This window comes from Sminthopsis crassicaudata, chromosome 1 (assembly GCF_048593235.1).
Source record: "Sminthopsis crassicaudata isolate SCR6 chromosome 1, ASM4859323v1, whole genome shotgun sequence".
Taxonomy (NCBI): domain Eukaryota; kingdom Metazoa; phylum Chordata; class Mammalia; order Dasyuromorphia; family Dasyuridae; genus Sminthopsis; species Sminthopsis crassicaudata.
The window spans coordinates 692,664,839-692,679,975 of NC_133617.1; the positions used below are offsets into that span (position 1 = coordinate 692,664,839).

At 37.5% G+C, this 15,137-nt stretch overlaps 1 protein-coding gene across 5 annotated transcripts in view; it reads left to right on the forward strand.

Moving 5' to 3' along the window:
• Positions 1–15,137, forward strand: part of FAM120A (family with sequence similarity 120 member A) — a 143,626-nt gene that overhangs the window by 419 nt on the left and 128,070 nt on the right. For 4 of the 5 annotated variants that reach the window (XM_074283651.1, XM_074283653.1, XM_074283652.1 and 1 more), the window contains exon 1: positions 91–696. In XM_074283651.1, the coding sequence (XP_074139752.1) occupies positions 223–696 (474 nt within the window). In that variant the 5' untranslated portion in view covers positions 91–222. Of the gene's footprint in view, positions 1–90; positions 697–15,137 lie in introns of those variants that run through there. The other variant, XM_074283655.1, reaches the window with a different exon arrangement.

A 15,137-nucleotide genomic window follows, 5' to 3' on the forward strand; every position in this document is an offset into this window, starting at 1 on the left:
CGAGCCGCCGCCGCCGCCGCCGCTGCCGCTGCCGCCCGCCGGGCTGAGGGAGAGGAGCGGGCGAGGGGAGGGGGAAGGGCAGCCTCCGCCAGGGACCTCCGCCCGCCGCCGCCGCCGCCGCTGCTGCCGCCGCCACCGGCCGGCCTGCTAACTTCACCTCATCGCTGCCGCCGCCTCTCCTGCTCCCGCTTCCACTCCTCCTCCCGCGCCGCCGCCGCCGCCATGGGAGTCCAAGGCTTCCAGGATTACATCGAGAAACACTGCCCGAGCGCTGTGGTCCCGGTGGAGCTGCAGAAGCTGGCCCGGGGCAGCCTGGTGGGCGGCGGCCGCCAGCGGCCCCCCCAGACCCCGCTGCGCCTCCTCATCGACGCGGACAACTGCCTGCACCGTCTCTACGGCGGCTTCTACACGGACTGGGTGAGCGGCGGCCAGTGGAACCACATGCTGGGCTACCTGGCGGCCCTGGCCAAGGCCTGCTTCAACGGCAACATCGAGCTCTTCGTCTTCTTCAACGGGGCCCTGGAGAAGGCCCGGCTGCACGAGTGGGTGAAGCGCCAGGGCAACGAGCGCCAGACGGCCCAGCAGATCGTCAGCCACGTCCAGAACAAGGGGACCCCGCCGCCCAAGGTCTGGTTCCTGCCGCCCGTCTGCATGGCCCACTGCATCCGACTGGCCCTCATCCGCTTCCACATCAAGGTAAGGGCCCCCCGCCCCGGGGGGGCCCCTTCCCTGCCCCACGCCCGCCCCTCCCCCACGCCTGGCACCAGCGCCCCCTCCGGCTAGGCTCCGGGCACCCCCACCCCGCCTCGCTCCCCTGGCATCACAGCGCCCCCCTCCTCTCCCGGGCATCTGTGCTCCATTGGCTCGCTTCGCCTCTCCCTTGCCAGGCTCCCCCTTGTTCCTTGGCATCCGAGCGCCCCCTCTCAACTCCCCTGGCATCGCCCCCGCCCTGGCCATGCCATCGACGTTGCTCAGTGGCACCCACCCAGTCTGAGAGGGAACCCCAGCTCTCGGAACGGGAGATGGATTTAATTGGCCCGAACGCCCGGGGCGGGCCGGGGGGATTGTCTCCGGGGCTCCCCGGAGTTGAGCTGGTGGGGTTTGGGAAATCGCACCCCTTTCCCTCCTTCCCAGATCAGCAAAATGTCGTCCGAAATCGGCGATGCTGGGGACGGAGAGAGGGAGAGGAGACCGTGCCCTGGGGACGGGGAATTCGACCGAAAGTTTGCTGCGCTGGGCCTCGGGGGAGAGGAGGCCGAGAGCCGGGGCCCCGGGGAAGTGCGAGCCCAGGGCGGAGGGACCGGAGGGGAGGGCGCCTCCTGGAGAGAGTCCTGGGGCGCCCGGGCCTCCCGGGCCGCCTCCTTCCTTCGGGGGCCTTTTCCCCCCCTTTTGCATCGCAAATTAGGGCTTTCTCTCTGCAACTTTTCATTTTTCCTAGTGATTATGATATTCAATTTTTAGTCGGACTTTTTATATCCAGGATTTGAGGTTTGGATGGACTTGGTAAAAATAGCTTCAGAGCGAAATTGAATTCATTTCGGTGACATCAATGCTAATAAATCTCTTCTCCCCCTCCCCCAACGTGTGTGTGTGTGTGTGTGTGTGTGTGTGTGTTTTGAACCCTTTTCACCTAGGGTCGAGTTCTGTAGTTACTTTTCTAATAGCAACAGGTTCTACGTTGAAGAATAAAGAGAAGGCTTACCAAAGCCATGGTATAAAAGCTAAAATTATATTTAATCTGGAAAAGTGGCTCATTAAATTGACCGGCCTTGGGGGCAAAAAAAAAAAAAAAAAAGATATTTGTAGAAAAAGGCCCCAGATCCCAGAATCTTATTGCTAAATTTAACGTTTTTTCTATTCAAAATAAGTTTTTAAGCCCAGATTTATCTTGGCGAATATTTAGAAGTTGTGAATCATACGTTAATTTAGTTAGTTTTGTCGGTTTGTGGCAAGTACGTGAGAGCTTGCAGGCGAAACTGGAGAGTGTGTTTTATATGTGTGAAGCCTAGACTTTGAAAGTGGACGGACGTCGGAATGTGTCGAATCCTTTCCCGGTCTAGCCCAGGCGCTGTTGTGACCTTCGGGGCTGGGCGCGATCCGGCCCTCCCGGGCTGCCCTCTCGCAGCGCTGTCGAGAACCGGGGCCGTCCAGTTCTGTTCTGGGGGGCTTTTTAAAAGGGACGTGAGCCTCCTCTTCTCGTTTTGTTTGGGGAGTTGGTCCGAGGCCATTCTGAGGTTCATTCACAACTCCTTCGCCACCACCGTGCCCATTCTTTTAAGTCTGCCTGAAACTGAACTTGAAGTTTGAGGGATTTTTCACTACTCAGAATAAATGCTTCCATAAAATCCAAGGAGAGTTCAGACTAAAATGATAGCGGAAGTCCCACCTCTAGTCATAATGCTATTGGCGAAAATGTTTTTTGAGTCTGTGGGTCGATGTATTCTGAGAAGTGATTGGCTCAAGGGAATAGGAAATGTACAGTGTATCACTGCTGTTCATAAGTTACTTTGAGAGGGAAGAGCTTCTGTTGGAGTGTCTGAATTTGAGGTGGAGGCTTCGTGTGACGGCAGTCAAGGCAAAGACAGCAGGTCAGATGTTATCATGCCAGAAGAAAAAATAAAATGATCAAAACATGATTTTAAATGGGTTATTATTTTAGAATGTTATTTAGCAACTTTTACTTTGATGTAAAATCCCTTTCTTCATGTTTACTTGGGAAAGTCATTGAAATTTTTCATGAGAGTGATTTTTGAAAAGTAAGACTTAATGTTTCACATAGATCACCAGATATTGTAAAGAAATGCTATTAGTAAACTTTAACACTAAAAATCTTTATTAATTATGCAGATAAACAGAGTAACTGATCACTTATCTAGGAATCCCATCCGTCTGAAACAAAGCTGATAAAAGACTTTTAAGTAGTCAAAGGGGCCCTTCACTGGAGTGATCATGTCTTTGATTTCCTAGAAGAACCTCTCAGTCTCTTACCCAGATCCCATTTATTTTTCTTACTCATTTATTGTATAGAGTAGAAGGTAAACTCCTGGAGGACAGTGATTTTCAAAATTGATTTTATATCTGGCACAGCGCTATTCAAGGGTAAGAGGTACTTAATAAGATTTATTATCTGATTTTCCAGATCTCAAAAAAGCTCAGCTCAAATTCCCCCTTCTTCATGTAAAGCATTTCTTTATGCTTCTAACTTGTAGTGCTTTTCCCAGTTACTTTGGCTGTAATTTATTTTTAACCCCTTCTTAATAGAATGTCTGCTCTTGGAAGGGTGTGAACTGTTTTGCTCAGTGTGGCAGTTAGCTAATAAATATGTACTTGATGGGTATTAGGAGAATTTGACATTATGTATATACCCATAGTTCCCTCCCACCCTGCAAAGAAAACCAAATCTCTTCTGTAGAGAGAAGCTTGTTCATTATAATTGCTTTTTTGTTTTTTTGTTTAAGAAGGAAAGAAAGTATAAAACACATTTTAGAGAGGTTTCCACTAAAATTGTTGTTGTTTTTGACATTCTGGTATTTAGAAGTAAATTTTATTCTTTTGGAAAATGTATTTAGATTAAATGTAGATTAATTCTTCCCCCAAGGAAGCCAGATATGGCATTGGATTTGCAGTTATGAAGACTGGAATTCAGATTTGGGCCTGGATTCCTTCTAGCTGTGTGACCTTGGCTAAGTCACTTAAGCTCTGTCTGCTTCAATATAATGGAGATAAAAAATAATACCTTCCTCTGAGGGTTTTTGTGAAATTAAAAAGAGATAACATTTGTAAAACACTTTGCAAATCTTAAAGCTCTGTAAAATACTAGTTCTTACTGTAAATAAGGCCTTAGCAAAATAAAAATGTGCTGGTTTATTGACTCAAATGTAAGACTTAAGGGTTTGAGGTGTTGTTTTTTTCCATCTGTGTTGACCATGCCCTTGATTCCTCTTAGACTTGACCAGGATCCCAGTAGCATCCATGTTCAGAATACCTATGGCCCATTTTTTTTTGTTTCTGAGGTTCTCCTTGGATCTAAAAATCTAGGGTTAAGATATAATTCAAAAACTGACAGTGCCAGGGAGATTCCAGGTGCAGTATTAGAGTCTGTGGAAGACACAAAATGAGTGGAACAAATCTGCTCCCGGCTTTCATGAAAACTGCAGACTAATGGGAAGTAAGACATGCAAACAAATAAGCCAACACAAAAGAGTTTAATAAGAAAGTTCGAAGTGAAGTGAAAGATAGCTTAGTTCCCCACTGAAAGTAGCCAGAGGAATATGTCTGAACCTCACTTTACAGTATGCAAGATTTCTAGCAAGGTTGGTTGAACTTACAGAACTCCATAAATCAGAAGTTCTCACAAGAGGGTGCTGAACATGGCATTACTGGAAGATAATTTTCTCTGTGGTCCCAGATTCCCTTTCCTCCTCCCCCATTTATTTGTGACTTTAGACAAGTTAGCTGATTGCTCTAGGCTTTGGTTTCCTCCCCTGTCTTCTTAGCTCTAATAACAGAGATGCAAAAACTTAAATCTGAGTCCCAGTCCTGTTGTGCCTTGTTTGAAGTTTTTTGGCCAACTCCCACTGTACCTTTTTGGGCCTGATGTCCTTATTAAATGAGGGAATGGAATGGATTTTGTCTAAAGGTCCCCTGCAGCTCCAAGTACTATAGTTTTATGAGGAATTGAAAGTCACCAACTATTTTTATTCACACTATTAAAAAGCCCAATCTGAATTTGGCATTAGTATCATAGAAAATGCTCTCAATGCCTTGAGCTTCTTAATAACCTATGAAACTTGAATGGCTTGTTTTTTTTTAGGCACTTGGGTATAAAGTTATCTTGAAATCCTCTTGTATAAATGCTGTCTTCAGGGTACATGCTTCCAAACCTGATCTGTAGATGAGACACTTTTAAAGTGTGATAATTTCAAACTTTATATTGAATGTATGTTTTGTGTTCTTAAGTCAAAAGATATGAGATTGTATGAACTAATGATGAAAATACTACATATTGCTTTTGTTTTGATGTGACTTTACTAGCAAAAGTTCATTATTAAATAATACCATTCCTTTTTATACTTTTAGAACATGGGGAATTGGTGGTTCTAGAATTGATTGACCCTATTCTTCTACATCTGAGTAAACAGAAGTTTACTTTTTTTTTTTAGTAACTTTTCTTAACTGAACTACATGAACCATTTAAAGCTATATTTATATAAAAAATTGTCATTTAAAATTTTGAGCTTCTATAGTCATTGAAAATGAGTCACATTTTTCAAAGTCTAAAGTATTTTGACCTCATTTTATATTTGCTAATAAGTTCAGTTACTTACAGGGTCAGAATAAATGCTTTGCTTAAATTTGATTCTCTTTTATCTTTAGGATTGGAACTCTGTAAAAACATTGTTGATATAAGTTTTAAAAATGTACATTAGGAAATAAATTTGTATTTTTGATTTTTTTCTGAAGGGTTTAGTAAACAACAAAATTTAGGAAGAATGTTGTAACTCTATCAGAAACATTTTATGAAACCAAGGTTCCTGTTTATTCATTTTTTCTCTTTTTAAAAATATTTTTTCAGTTACATATAAAGACAATTTAAAAATTTTGGACAATTTATTTTAATGGTACAAAAACTTTTTTGTACTCACCAAAAATATTAATAATATCTTTAATGATAATGTAATTTGAATATGACTCATTTAAAAAGTTTTTTGATTTAACACTTTGTGATAAATTAATGCAAAGATCTGGTTCCATTTATTTCAATATATGGTTTTAGTTGCTATCATCCCACAAAAATATGATTTACAATGATTCCCAGATTAACAGAAGTGTATTACTTGCTTGAACTTACTAGGTCATGGTACTTATTTTTTTATATTTTGAGAACTTTTTTTTTTGCTTCTTAATTTTTTACAATAGTTTTTTTTCCCCCCAAATACATGCAAAAATAGTTTTCAACAAATTTACCCTTGCAAAACCTTATGTTCCAAATTTTTCTCCCTTTCTTTCCCCCATCCCTCTTCCTCCAGACAGCAAGTAATCTAGTATAGGTTAAACATGTATACTTCTCAATATATTTCCACTTTTATCATGGTGCACAAGAAAAATCAGATCAAAAAGGAAAAAGAGGGAGGAAGAAAAAAAAAAGAGCAAGCAAACAACAACAACAAAATGGTGAAAATGCTATGTTGTGATCCACATTCGTTTTCCACAGTGCTTTTTCTTGATGCAGATGGCTTTCTCCATCACAAGTCTATTGGAATTGGCCTCTTGCTGCTATGTATAATGTTTTTTTGGTTTTGCTCACTTCCTTTAACATCAGTTCATGGAAGTCTCTCTAGGCAGAACAATATATTCTATAACATTCATATACCATAACTAATTCCAACTGATGGGTATCCACTCAGTTTCCAGTTTCTGCTACAAACATTTTTGCACATGTAGGTCCTTTTCCCTTTTTGAATGATCTCTTTGAGACAAGCCCAGTAGAGGCACTGCTGGATCAAAGGATATGCACAATTGTTTTGGGGTTTTGGGGTTTTTTTTTGGGGGGGGAAGATTTTTATTTTCAAAATATATGCAAAGATTTTTTCATCGTTGACCCTTGAGAAACCTTGTATTCCAATTGTTTCCCTTTTCCCCCACCCTCTCTCCTAAATAGCATGTAATCCAGTATATGTTAAACATTATAAAAATATGTTAGATCCAAGATATGCATTGTGTGTGTGTGTGTGTATACATATATAATTATCTTGCTGCACAGTTTGATAGCCTTTTGGGCATAGTTCCAAATTGCTCTCCAGAGTGGTTGGATCAGTTAATAACTCCATCAACAATGTATTAGTTTCCCAGTTTTCCTACATCTCCTCCAACATTTATCATTATCTTGTAAAAAATAATTTTTAACTTTTTTTTTTTTTAAGATTTTGAGTTCCAAATTCTCTCTCTCTTTCCTTCCCCTCTTCCTAGGGCAAGTTTATGCAATTTTATATTGGTTATAAAAGTGTGCAAAACCATGTTTTCATAATAGTTCTGTTGTGAAAGAAGACAGATCAAAAAACATGAAAGAAATAGTGAAAGTGAAAAATGGTATGCTTTGATCTATATTCAGACTCCCACCAATTCTTTCTCCTGAGGGAAGAAGGCATTTTTCATCTTGAGTCCTTTGGAATTGTCTGAGATCATTGTATTATTGAGAATAGCAAAGTCATTCACAGTTGTTCCTTCTATAGTATTGCTGTTACTATGTACAATGTTCTCCTCATTTCTTCTTACTTCACTTTGCATCAATTCATGTAAATCTTACTAGGTTTTTCTGGAATCATCCTGCTCATCGTTTCTAATAGCACAGTAGCACTCTATCACAATTATGTATGGTTTGTTCAGCCATTCCTCAGTTGATGGGCATCCCCTCAATTTCCAATTCTTTGCCATCACAAATAACTAGTATATAAATATTTTTGTACAAATAGATACTTTTCTTTTTTAAAAAAATCTTTTTGGGATACAGACTTAGTAGTGGTATTGCTAGGGCAAAGGATGTGCAAATTTGATATATTCTTTGGGGCATAGTTTCAAATTATTCTCCAGAATAGTTGAGTTTGTTCTCAAACTCCACCACCAGTATAGTAGTACCCCAATTTTCCCACATTTATTCCCACAATTGTCATTTTCCTTTTCTTTCACACTAGTTAATCTAAGGTGATACCTTGGAGTTGTTTTAATTTGCATTTCTTTAATCAGTAGTGATTTGGAGCACTTTTTTTTCCCTATGATTATAGATAGATAGTTTTGATTTCTTCTGAAAACTGCCTGTTTATATGCTTTGGTTGTTTCATTTCTTCTTGAGAATTTCATTCAATTCTCCTTGAGAAATGAGGCTTTTATCAAAGACATTTGTTGCAATTCCTACTTATGTTCTTCAGAATTACATAAATGTTTTAGTTTCTCTGAGAACTCACTGCCCACAATTTAAGAAATTCTAAGAATTTGACTTTAGCTAAACCTATTTATAATGCATATATCACAGGAACTTGTAAGTAGTATTCACTGCTGAGTCAGTTGGATTTTTTTCCCCCCTGTTATCACTTCAGTTTCTCAATCTATAAAATGAGAAAGTGGGATGAGATTAACTTTATTGGAACTATATAGTTCCAAAGGATCCTGTGATCATCCATTAAATACCAACTCTTAGTCTTTATGGCATAAAAGTGATATGATGTCTAATCTTTTTTCTAGTCAAGTGCAAGCTGGTCCTATCAAACTAGAGAGTATGTTCTGTTGGTGAGACTGTTTGTTGAGAGGACAACACCAAAGCATTTAGAGAGACTTCAGTCATGAAAATGATTGGTAAAGAGTAGAGAGGTTCTGTTCAGTATTAGTAGCTGTACTCATGAGAAGATCTTTTAAAAATGTATATATATATATATTTTAATATACTTTTTAAAATTTTGTAATTATAACTTTTTTTGGACAGTACATATGCATGGGTAATTTTTTACAACATTATCCCTTGCACTCACTTCTATTCCGAATTTTTCCCTCCTTCCCTCCATCTCCTCCCCTAGATGGCAGGCAGTCCCATACATGTTAAATGTGTTATAGTATATCCTAGATACAATATATGTGTGCAGAAGTGAATTTCTTGTTGCACAGGAAGAATTGGATTCAAAAGGTAAAAATAACCTGGGAAGATAAACAAAAATGCAAATAGTTTACACTCATTTCCCAGTGTTCCTTCTCTGGATGTAGCTGATTCTGTCCATCATTGATCAATTGGAACTGAATGAGATCTTCTCTTTGTTGAAGATATCTACTTCTATTCACTTTATTATGCATCATTTCATAGAGATCTTATCCTAGTACCCTCTGAAACTGATCATTTCTCTCTTTTTTGAATATTTTAAAAACTAATTATTAGTTTTTAATATTATAAGATTTGGATTTCCATTTTTTTCCCTCCTCCTCAAGATAGCAGTCTGATATAGGTTACATATGTACAATCATATTAAATATATTTCTACATTAATCATGTTGTGAAAGAAGAATCAGAATAAAAGGGAAAAACCATGAAAAAAGAAAAAACAACCAAAAAAGTAGAAATAATATGCTTTCATCTGAGTTCAGATTGAATAATGTTCTTTCTCCAGTTGTGGATAGCATTTCCAATCATGAGAACTTAATTTAAGTCTAAATGTTAGATCTTGGTATTTCTGAGAAATGTAAGGTTTATTTAAGTTTGATCATTTATTTCTTATAGCACAGTAACATTTTCATTACAGTAACAGTTCATTACATGAACACACCACAGGTTTTTGTTGTTGTTTTGTTTTTCGCCATTCTCCAATAGAAGATACACTTTTAATTTCCAATTTTTTGGATAACATAAAAGAGCTGCTCTGAATGTTTTTAATACATCTAGATCCCCTTCCTCTTTCCTTCAGGTATAGACCTTGTAGCAGTAGAGTTGGGTCAAAGGGTATGCTTAATTAGGTCACTTTCTGGTTACAGTTCTAAATTGCTTTCCAGAATGGCTGGATGACTTCATTGATTCACTAATAAACTAGCCTACCTATTTTCCCACCGTCCGTCTACCATTTGTCATTTTCCTCTTTTCTATTCTGACAGGTGTAAGATAAAACCTTAATGTTGTTTTAATTTTCGTTTCTTTAATTATTAGTGGGTTAGGGAATTTTTCCATATGATTACTAATAAATTGAGGCTTTTTTTTTTTTTTTTTTTTTTTTTGAAACCTTTTTTGTTCTTTTGAACACTTTGATCTTTTATTTATTGGGGAATAGTTTTTGTTCATTTGTGTTTGAATTAGTTTCTTATATATCTTGAATATGACACAGAGAAATTTGCAGCAAATTTTTCCCCCCAGTAATTTTAATACTTAGTAATAATCTTCTGTAATGACCTCATTCTCCCAGATGAAGAAACTGAGACCCAGAGAGTTTGGCACTTATCTAGAGTAACATAGGAAGTAAATTGGAAAGCCAAAACATGAACCCATGTCCATAGATAACAAATGAGTTAATATATGTAAGCAGCTTTCCAAACTATATAGTGCTAAATAAATACTATCACCATCATTTCCCCCCCTGATGTACTAGATTGCTTCTGCTATTGTTTTCCTTACTTTTGAAAAATGCTGGATTTATGGCATTTTCAATTATTTGTTTAGTTTTACTTTCTTTCTCTCTTTCCTTCCAGTATTGGTATTAAAAAAAAAGTCTATGCTCCTGTTATTTAAATTAAGATGCATATTTGTCAAGAATTACTAATGGTTTTTTTAATTAAAAATTTTAATAAATTTTTTATTTTTAATAAATTTTTAATAATTTTAATAAAATTTTTATTTTTAAAATAGCTTTTTATTTACAAGATATATGCACGGGTAATTTTTCAGCATTGACAATTGCAAAACCTTTTGCTCCAACTTTTCCCCTCCTTCCCCCCACCTCTTCCGCAGATGGCAGGTTGACTAATACCTGTTAAATATGTCAAAGTATAAGTTAAATACAATATATGTATACATGTCCAAACAGTTATTTTGCTGCAAAAAAAAAAAAAAAGAATTGGACTTTGAAATAGTGTAAAATTAGCCAATGAAAGAAATCAGAAATGCAGGTGGACAAAAATAGAGGGATTGGGAATTATATGTAGTGGTTCATAGTCATCTCCCAGAGTTCTTTCACTGGGTGTAACTGGTTCAGTTCCTTACTGCTCTATTGGAACTGATTTGGTTCATCTCATTGTTGAAGAGGGCCATCAGAATTGATCATCATATAGTATTGTCGTTGAAGTATATAATGATCTCCTGGTCCTGCTCATTTCACTCAGCATCAGTTCATGTAAGTCTTTCCTGGCCTTTCTGAAATCATCCTGCTGGTCATTTCTTATAGAACAATAATATTCCATAATACTCATATACCACAATTTATTCAGCCATTCTCCAATTGATGAGCATCCACTTAGTTTCCAGTTTCTGGGCCACTACAAAGAGGACTGCCATATAATGTTTTTGTTTTAATAAAATATTCAAGAATATTTTAGTTAAAACATTTGTATTGACACAATACAATTCTGTATTTTCATAGATATGTTTATAGTTAAAATTCATGTTACTTGTCTCTGTATTGTGATTCTGTTTATTCACTTCCATGTTCTGTAATTCTGCAGTTTTATAAAAATATTCCACAGTATAGCACATTATGGACCTAAATTCTGTCATGTACATGATAAATTTAACATGAAGCAAGTAAAAAAGCCTAAATATTTGTGACTGAAGATTAGTTTAAAAGTTATGATATCACTCACAATTAAGACTTGTGATTTCAGTGTTGTTTTGCCTTCAAAACAATTATAAACTCATTTCAACCAAATTGCAGTCACATTGAAATTTATTCGTAAGATATTTTGTCATTGTCCGCTACTATTAATTTTCATGGATAGGAAGTATCCTCTCTTTGGGGCACTGTTTTATTTTTTGAGGATTCAGAAGCAGATGGGAAGAATTGTTGCTGTCAGCATCAGTGCTCTGCTTCAGATAATCGATCAGACAATGGCACTAGACTTTGGATAGATCTGGAGAGTCTGTGTAGTCCCACTCTCAAAGAAGAAGTGAGGCAGGAGTTTACTCTGGATTCCTGTATTCTACCATTTCCACTTCAGACTAGATGTTTCCAGGTACCATCCAGGTACCATCCCTAGAACACTGATTTAAACTTAAGTTTTAAAATTTAAACTCTGTAAGTTAGGATGATGATTGTTACTTAGAAATGCAGGACTTTGGGGACCATAATTACATATGTTGGTGAAGTGGTCTTAATAATAAAATTATTTAATAATATATTTGAAGTGTAGGTGACACAGGGAATAAAGCATTAATTTGGAAATTAGGAATAATCCTCATTATAGTCCTCAGAGGTGGGTGCTTTTATTATTCACATTTTACAGAAGAGGAAATTGAAATTTAGAGAGCTTAAGTGACTGGCCTAGGATCCCACAGTTAGTGTCTGAAATAAGTTTAAACCAGGTCACCCCGATTCCAGGTCTGGGATTATGTTTAACACCTAACTGCCTCTGTTAAATTTGAGATCTTTGTAAAAGATGATTTATGTCACTTAATGTACCAAGTTAGTATAATACTCAACATGACTATTAAAATTTTCTTATAATTTTAATATTATTATATTTAATTATTAAATAACTTATAATTAGTATTTAACATGAAAAATGGTTTTTTGTTTTAATTTCATTTGTTCAGTTGTGACTGACTTTTCATGACCTCATAGACCACATAGCATGCCAGGACTGCCCATGGGGTTTTCTTGACAGATGCTGGAATGCTTTGCTATTTCTTTCTTCAGGGGATTAAGGCCCAGGGTCATACAGCTTTTAAGTGTCTGAGGCCAAATTTGATCACAAATCTTTAATTTTAGTACTAAAGAAATATTAGTTTTTGAGGAATAAATACGAAGAGAGGCTCCTTTGATTATGAACTTTGTCCTGTTCACATTTAAACATATTACTAATACATGCCATGGCATATATAAATTAATGTTTTCCTATATTTTACTATGAAATCTTCCCCCTAATTGAGATTCACTTTTTATATGTTTACATTGAGAGGGGGAGGAAAAGAACTACACTGGAAATTAGTTGTCATTTATTAGTACCTACTTAAGAGTGAGTAAGCTCCATTAGCCATTTATCTCCTTTTAGAAATAGGATTATAGGTCAAAGCCTGAATTTTTGTATAGAATAATGGATGTTTATTTGTATTTAATGTAGATTTAGGCTTTCCGCATATCTAAAGGGGGTGCATTCTGTTAGTCCCTAAATTTGGTACAGCACTACTGAAAATAAAAACATATGCATAGGTATAAGAACAGTCTTTACAACAACCCATTGTATGATGGGACTTTACAATAGTATAAAAATGCAGTCCCTCTTTTCACACAGTTTACATATATTTGAATGAATTTTTCCTACTCTTCCAGTCAAGCAGTCTGGCTTGGCTGTAAACATGAGTTACTTCAGGATGGGGACTATATTTGTCCTCTTTCTTTGTATCCCTGTGCTTAACTCAATGCCTGGTAAAATAATAAGCACTTATGAAGTACTTGTTGACTGACTACTGGAGTGTTTTTCTTTTGGAGGGTTGAAAGTTCTAAATTTAGTTTAGGTTCCAGTTATTTTTAAGCATTGGTTACTAATTATGTTTACAAAGTTCTTAAGGGTATTTGATAATCTAATGTAAGGTCTGGATCCGGTGAAGAGGTAGAAGCTTCTTTCTTATATCATGTTCCCAAGAGTAAGGAAGTTAGGCCACAGATGTGTTATCCCATCAAATCTCATTTAGTGTGGGGCAGAGGAAAAAGGAGGAAGAAAGAAGAGGAATTGATGAATTCTTGCTCAGGGTTATTGAGGGGACTCTTGGTCAGTATGACCAAGTAACAGAGAGATTTGTTATCTGTCCGAGACATGTTTCTGCCTCATTACATAGGAACTTTCAAAGACTTATTTGAAAGTGATTTGTGTGGGCACAAATGACACATTGAGAAGGAAACGAAAAAGTATTGACAGTGATTTGTTTTATCTTGAGCAAGAAACTTAAGACCACAGAGGCACAGGTTTTTTTCTCCCTTTTTGTCCTCAGTGAAAGAAAGGGATGAAGAGAAGAAAAATTATTTGGGGAAGTAAACAGCTGCTTATCTGAGAGTAGGATTTGGATTTCTGGCTCAAATTTTACAATACAGTGTTGACAGATTTCCTGGCCAGAGAGAGTTTACATTTAATAAAGGTCAGTAAAGAATGTTCTTGTCAGGTGTCATAGTAGTTAAACTAGAATACTCTTATATGGGGGAGAGAAAAGACTGCCTTGGTATATCCCTCATAGTTTTAGATGTTAAGAATAGTTATAGAAGCAGAATTAACTGGGATGTCGATGACTTCACAGAAGACAAAATCCAAGAAAACTGCCCTTGAGTATATAACAAGTATCCAAAGTTTAGAGAACAAATGGAAGAAAGTAGAGGATGTATACCACAAGAGGGCACATTTGACTGAGCACATATCATTGAGGTTAGTGGAATGATTCCTATGATTGGACTATGGTTCTGGATGAGTACCCTTTAATTATAAGAAACAGGATAGGTAAAAGAGGGTAGGTAGCATGCAAGTTGAGAAGTTAAATTCAAGTTAGGAAGTCCCAGTGCCAGAGGGACCAAACAAGAGAGAAGAGTTGGGGGAAGGTCAAGTGCAAATAGAGGAACAGAAATGACTATCTCTACAGATTCTTTGATCCAAAAGGGAAATTAAATTATTTTGGGCCCAGAGGTATAATGTAGTGATGGAGAATTTTAATGATCTAAATCTATTGGAATAGGCTCTCTTTCTCTCAAACTCCATGTCCTTCCACCTGTCCCCTATTTCAGTGAAGAACAAAAGAGAAGATAACTTTTCTTAGTGACAATTTCATCCTTTAAAAGGTGAAGGAATTAACAAGGGGAAATTTTATTTTGGACCTGATTCTCACTATTAAGAGGCACAATTGTCTAGGATATAAATAATGAGAGAGAGAGAGAGAGAGAGAGAGAGAGAGAGAGAGAGAGAGAGAGAGAGAGAGTGTGTGTGTGAGAGAGATAATTCCACCCTAAAGTTTGTGCTAAAAAAAAAGGAAATTTAGGCATAGTCACATAGTTTGATATAGAAGCACTGATAAGTCAGTCATTGAACAGTAAGTTCTTACTATATGCCAGGCACCTTATTAAATACTGGGAATACCACTATAAGCAAAAAATATAGTCTGCTCTCAAAGAACTTACATTTTAATAGGGAAAGACAACACATAAAGGAATTTGAAGAGCTTAATGGATAGAGAAGATAGCCTTAAGTGGACCTGATAAAATGCAGGCAGAAACAGATCCAGGAGAAGAATGCAAGTTGATTCGGAATTCTTCCTCAAAAGAGATTTCCAGAGGAATTCATCATTGGAAAATGAATTTCATAAGAGTGGCAAATGTACCAGGGTGAATAGATCACAGGGGACTAAAGGAACTTCCAAGAGGAAAAGGCAACTGAGGAATGGCACAAAGTCCAAAGAGTTAAGATACCTGGGAGAAGAGAAT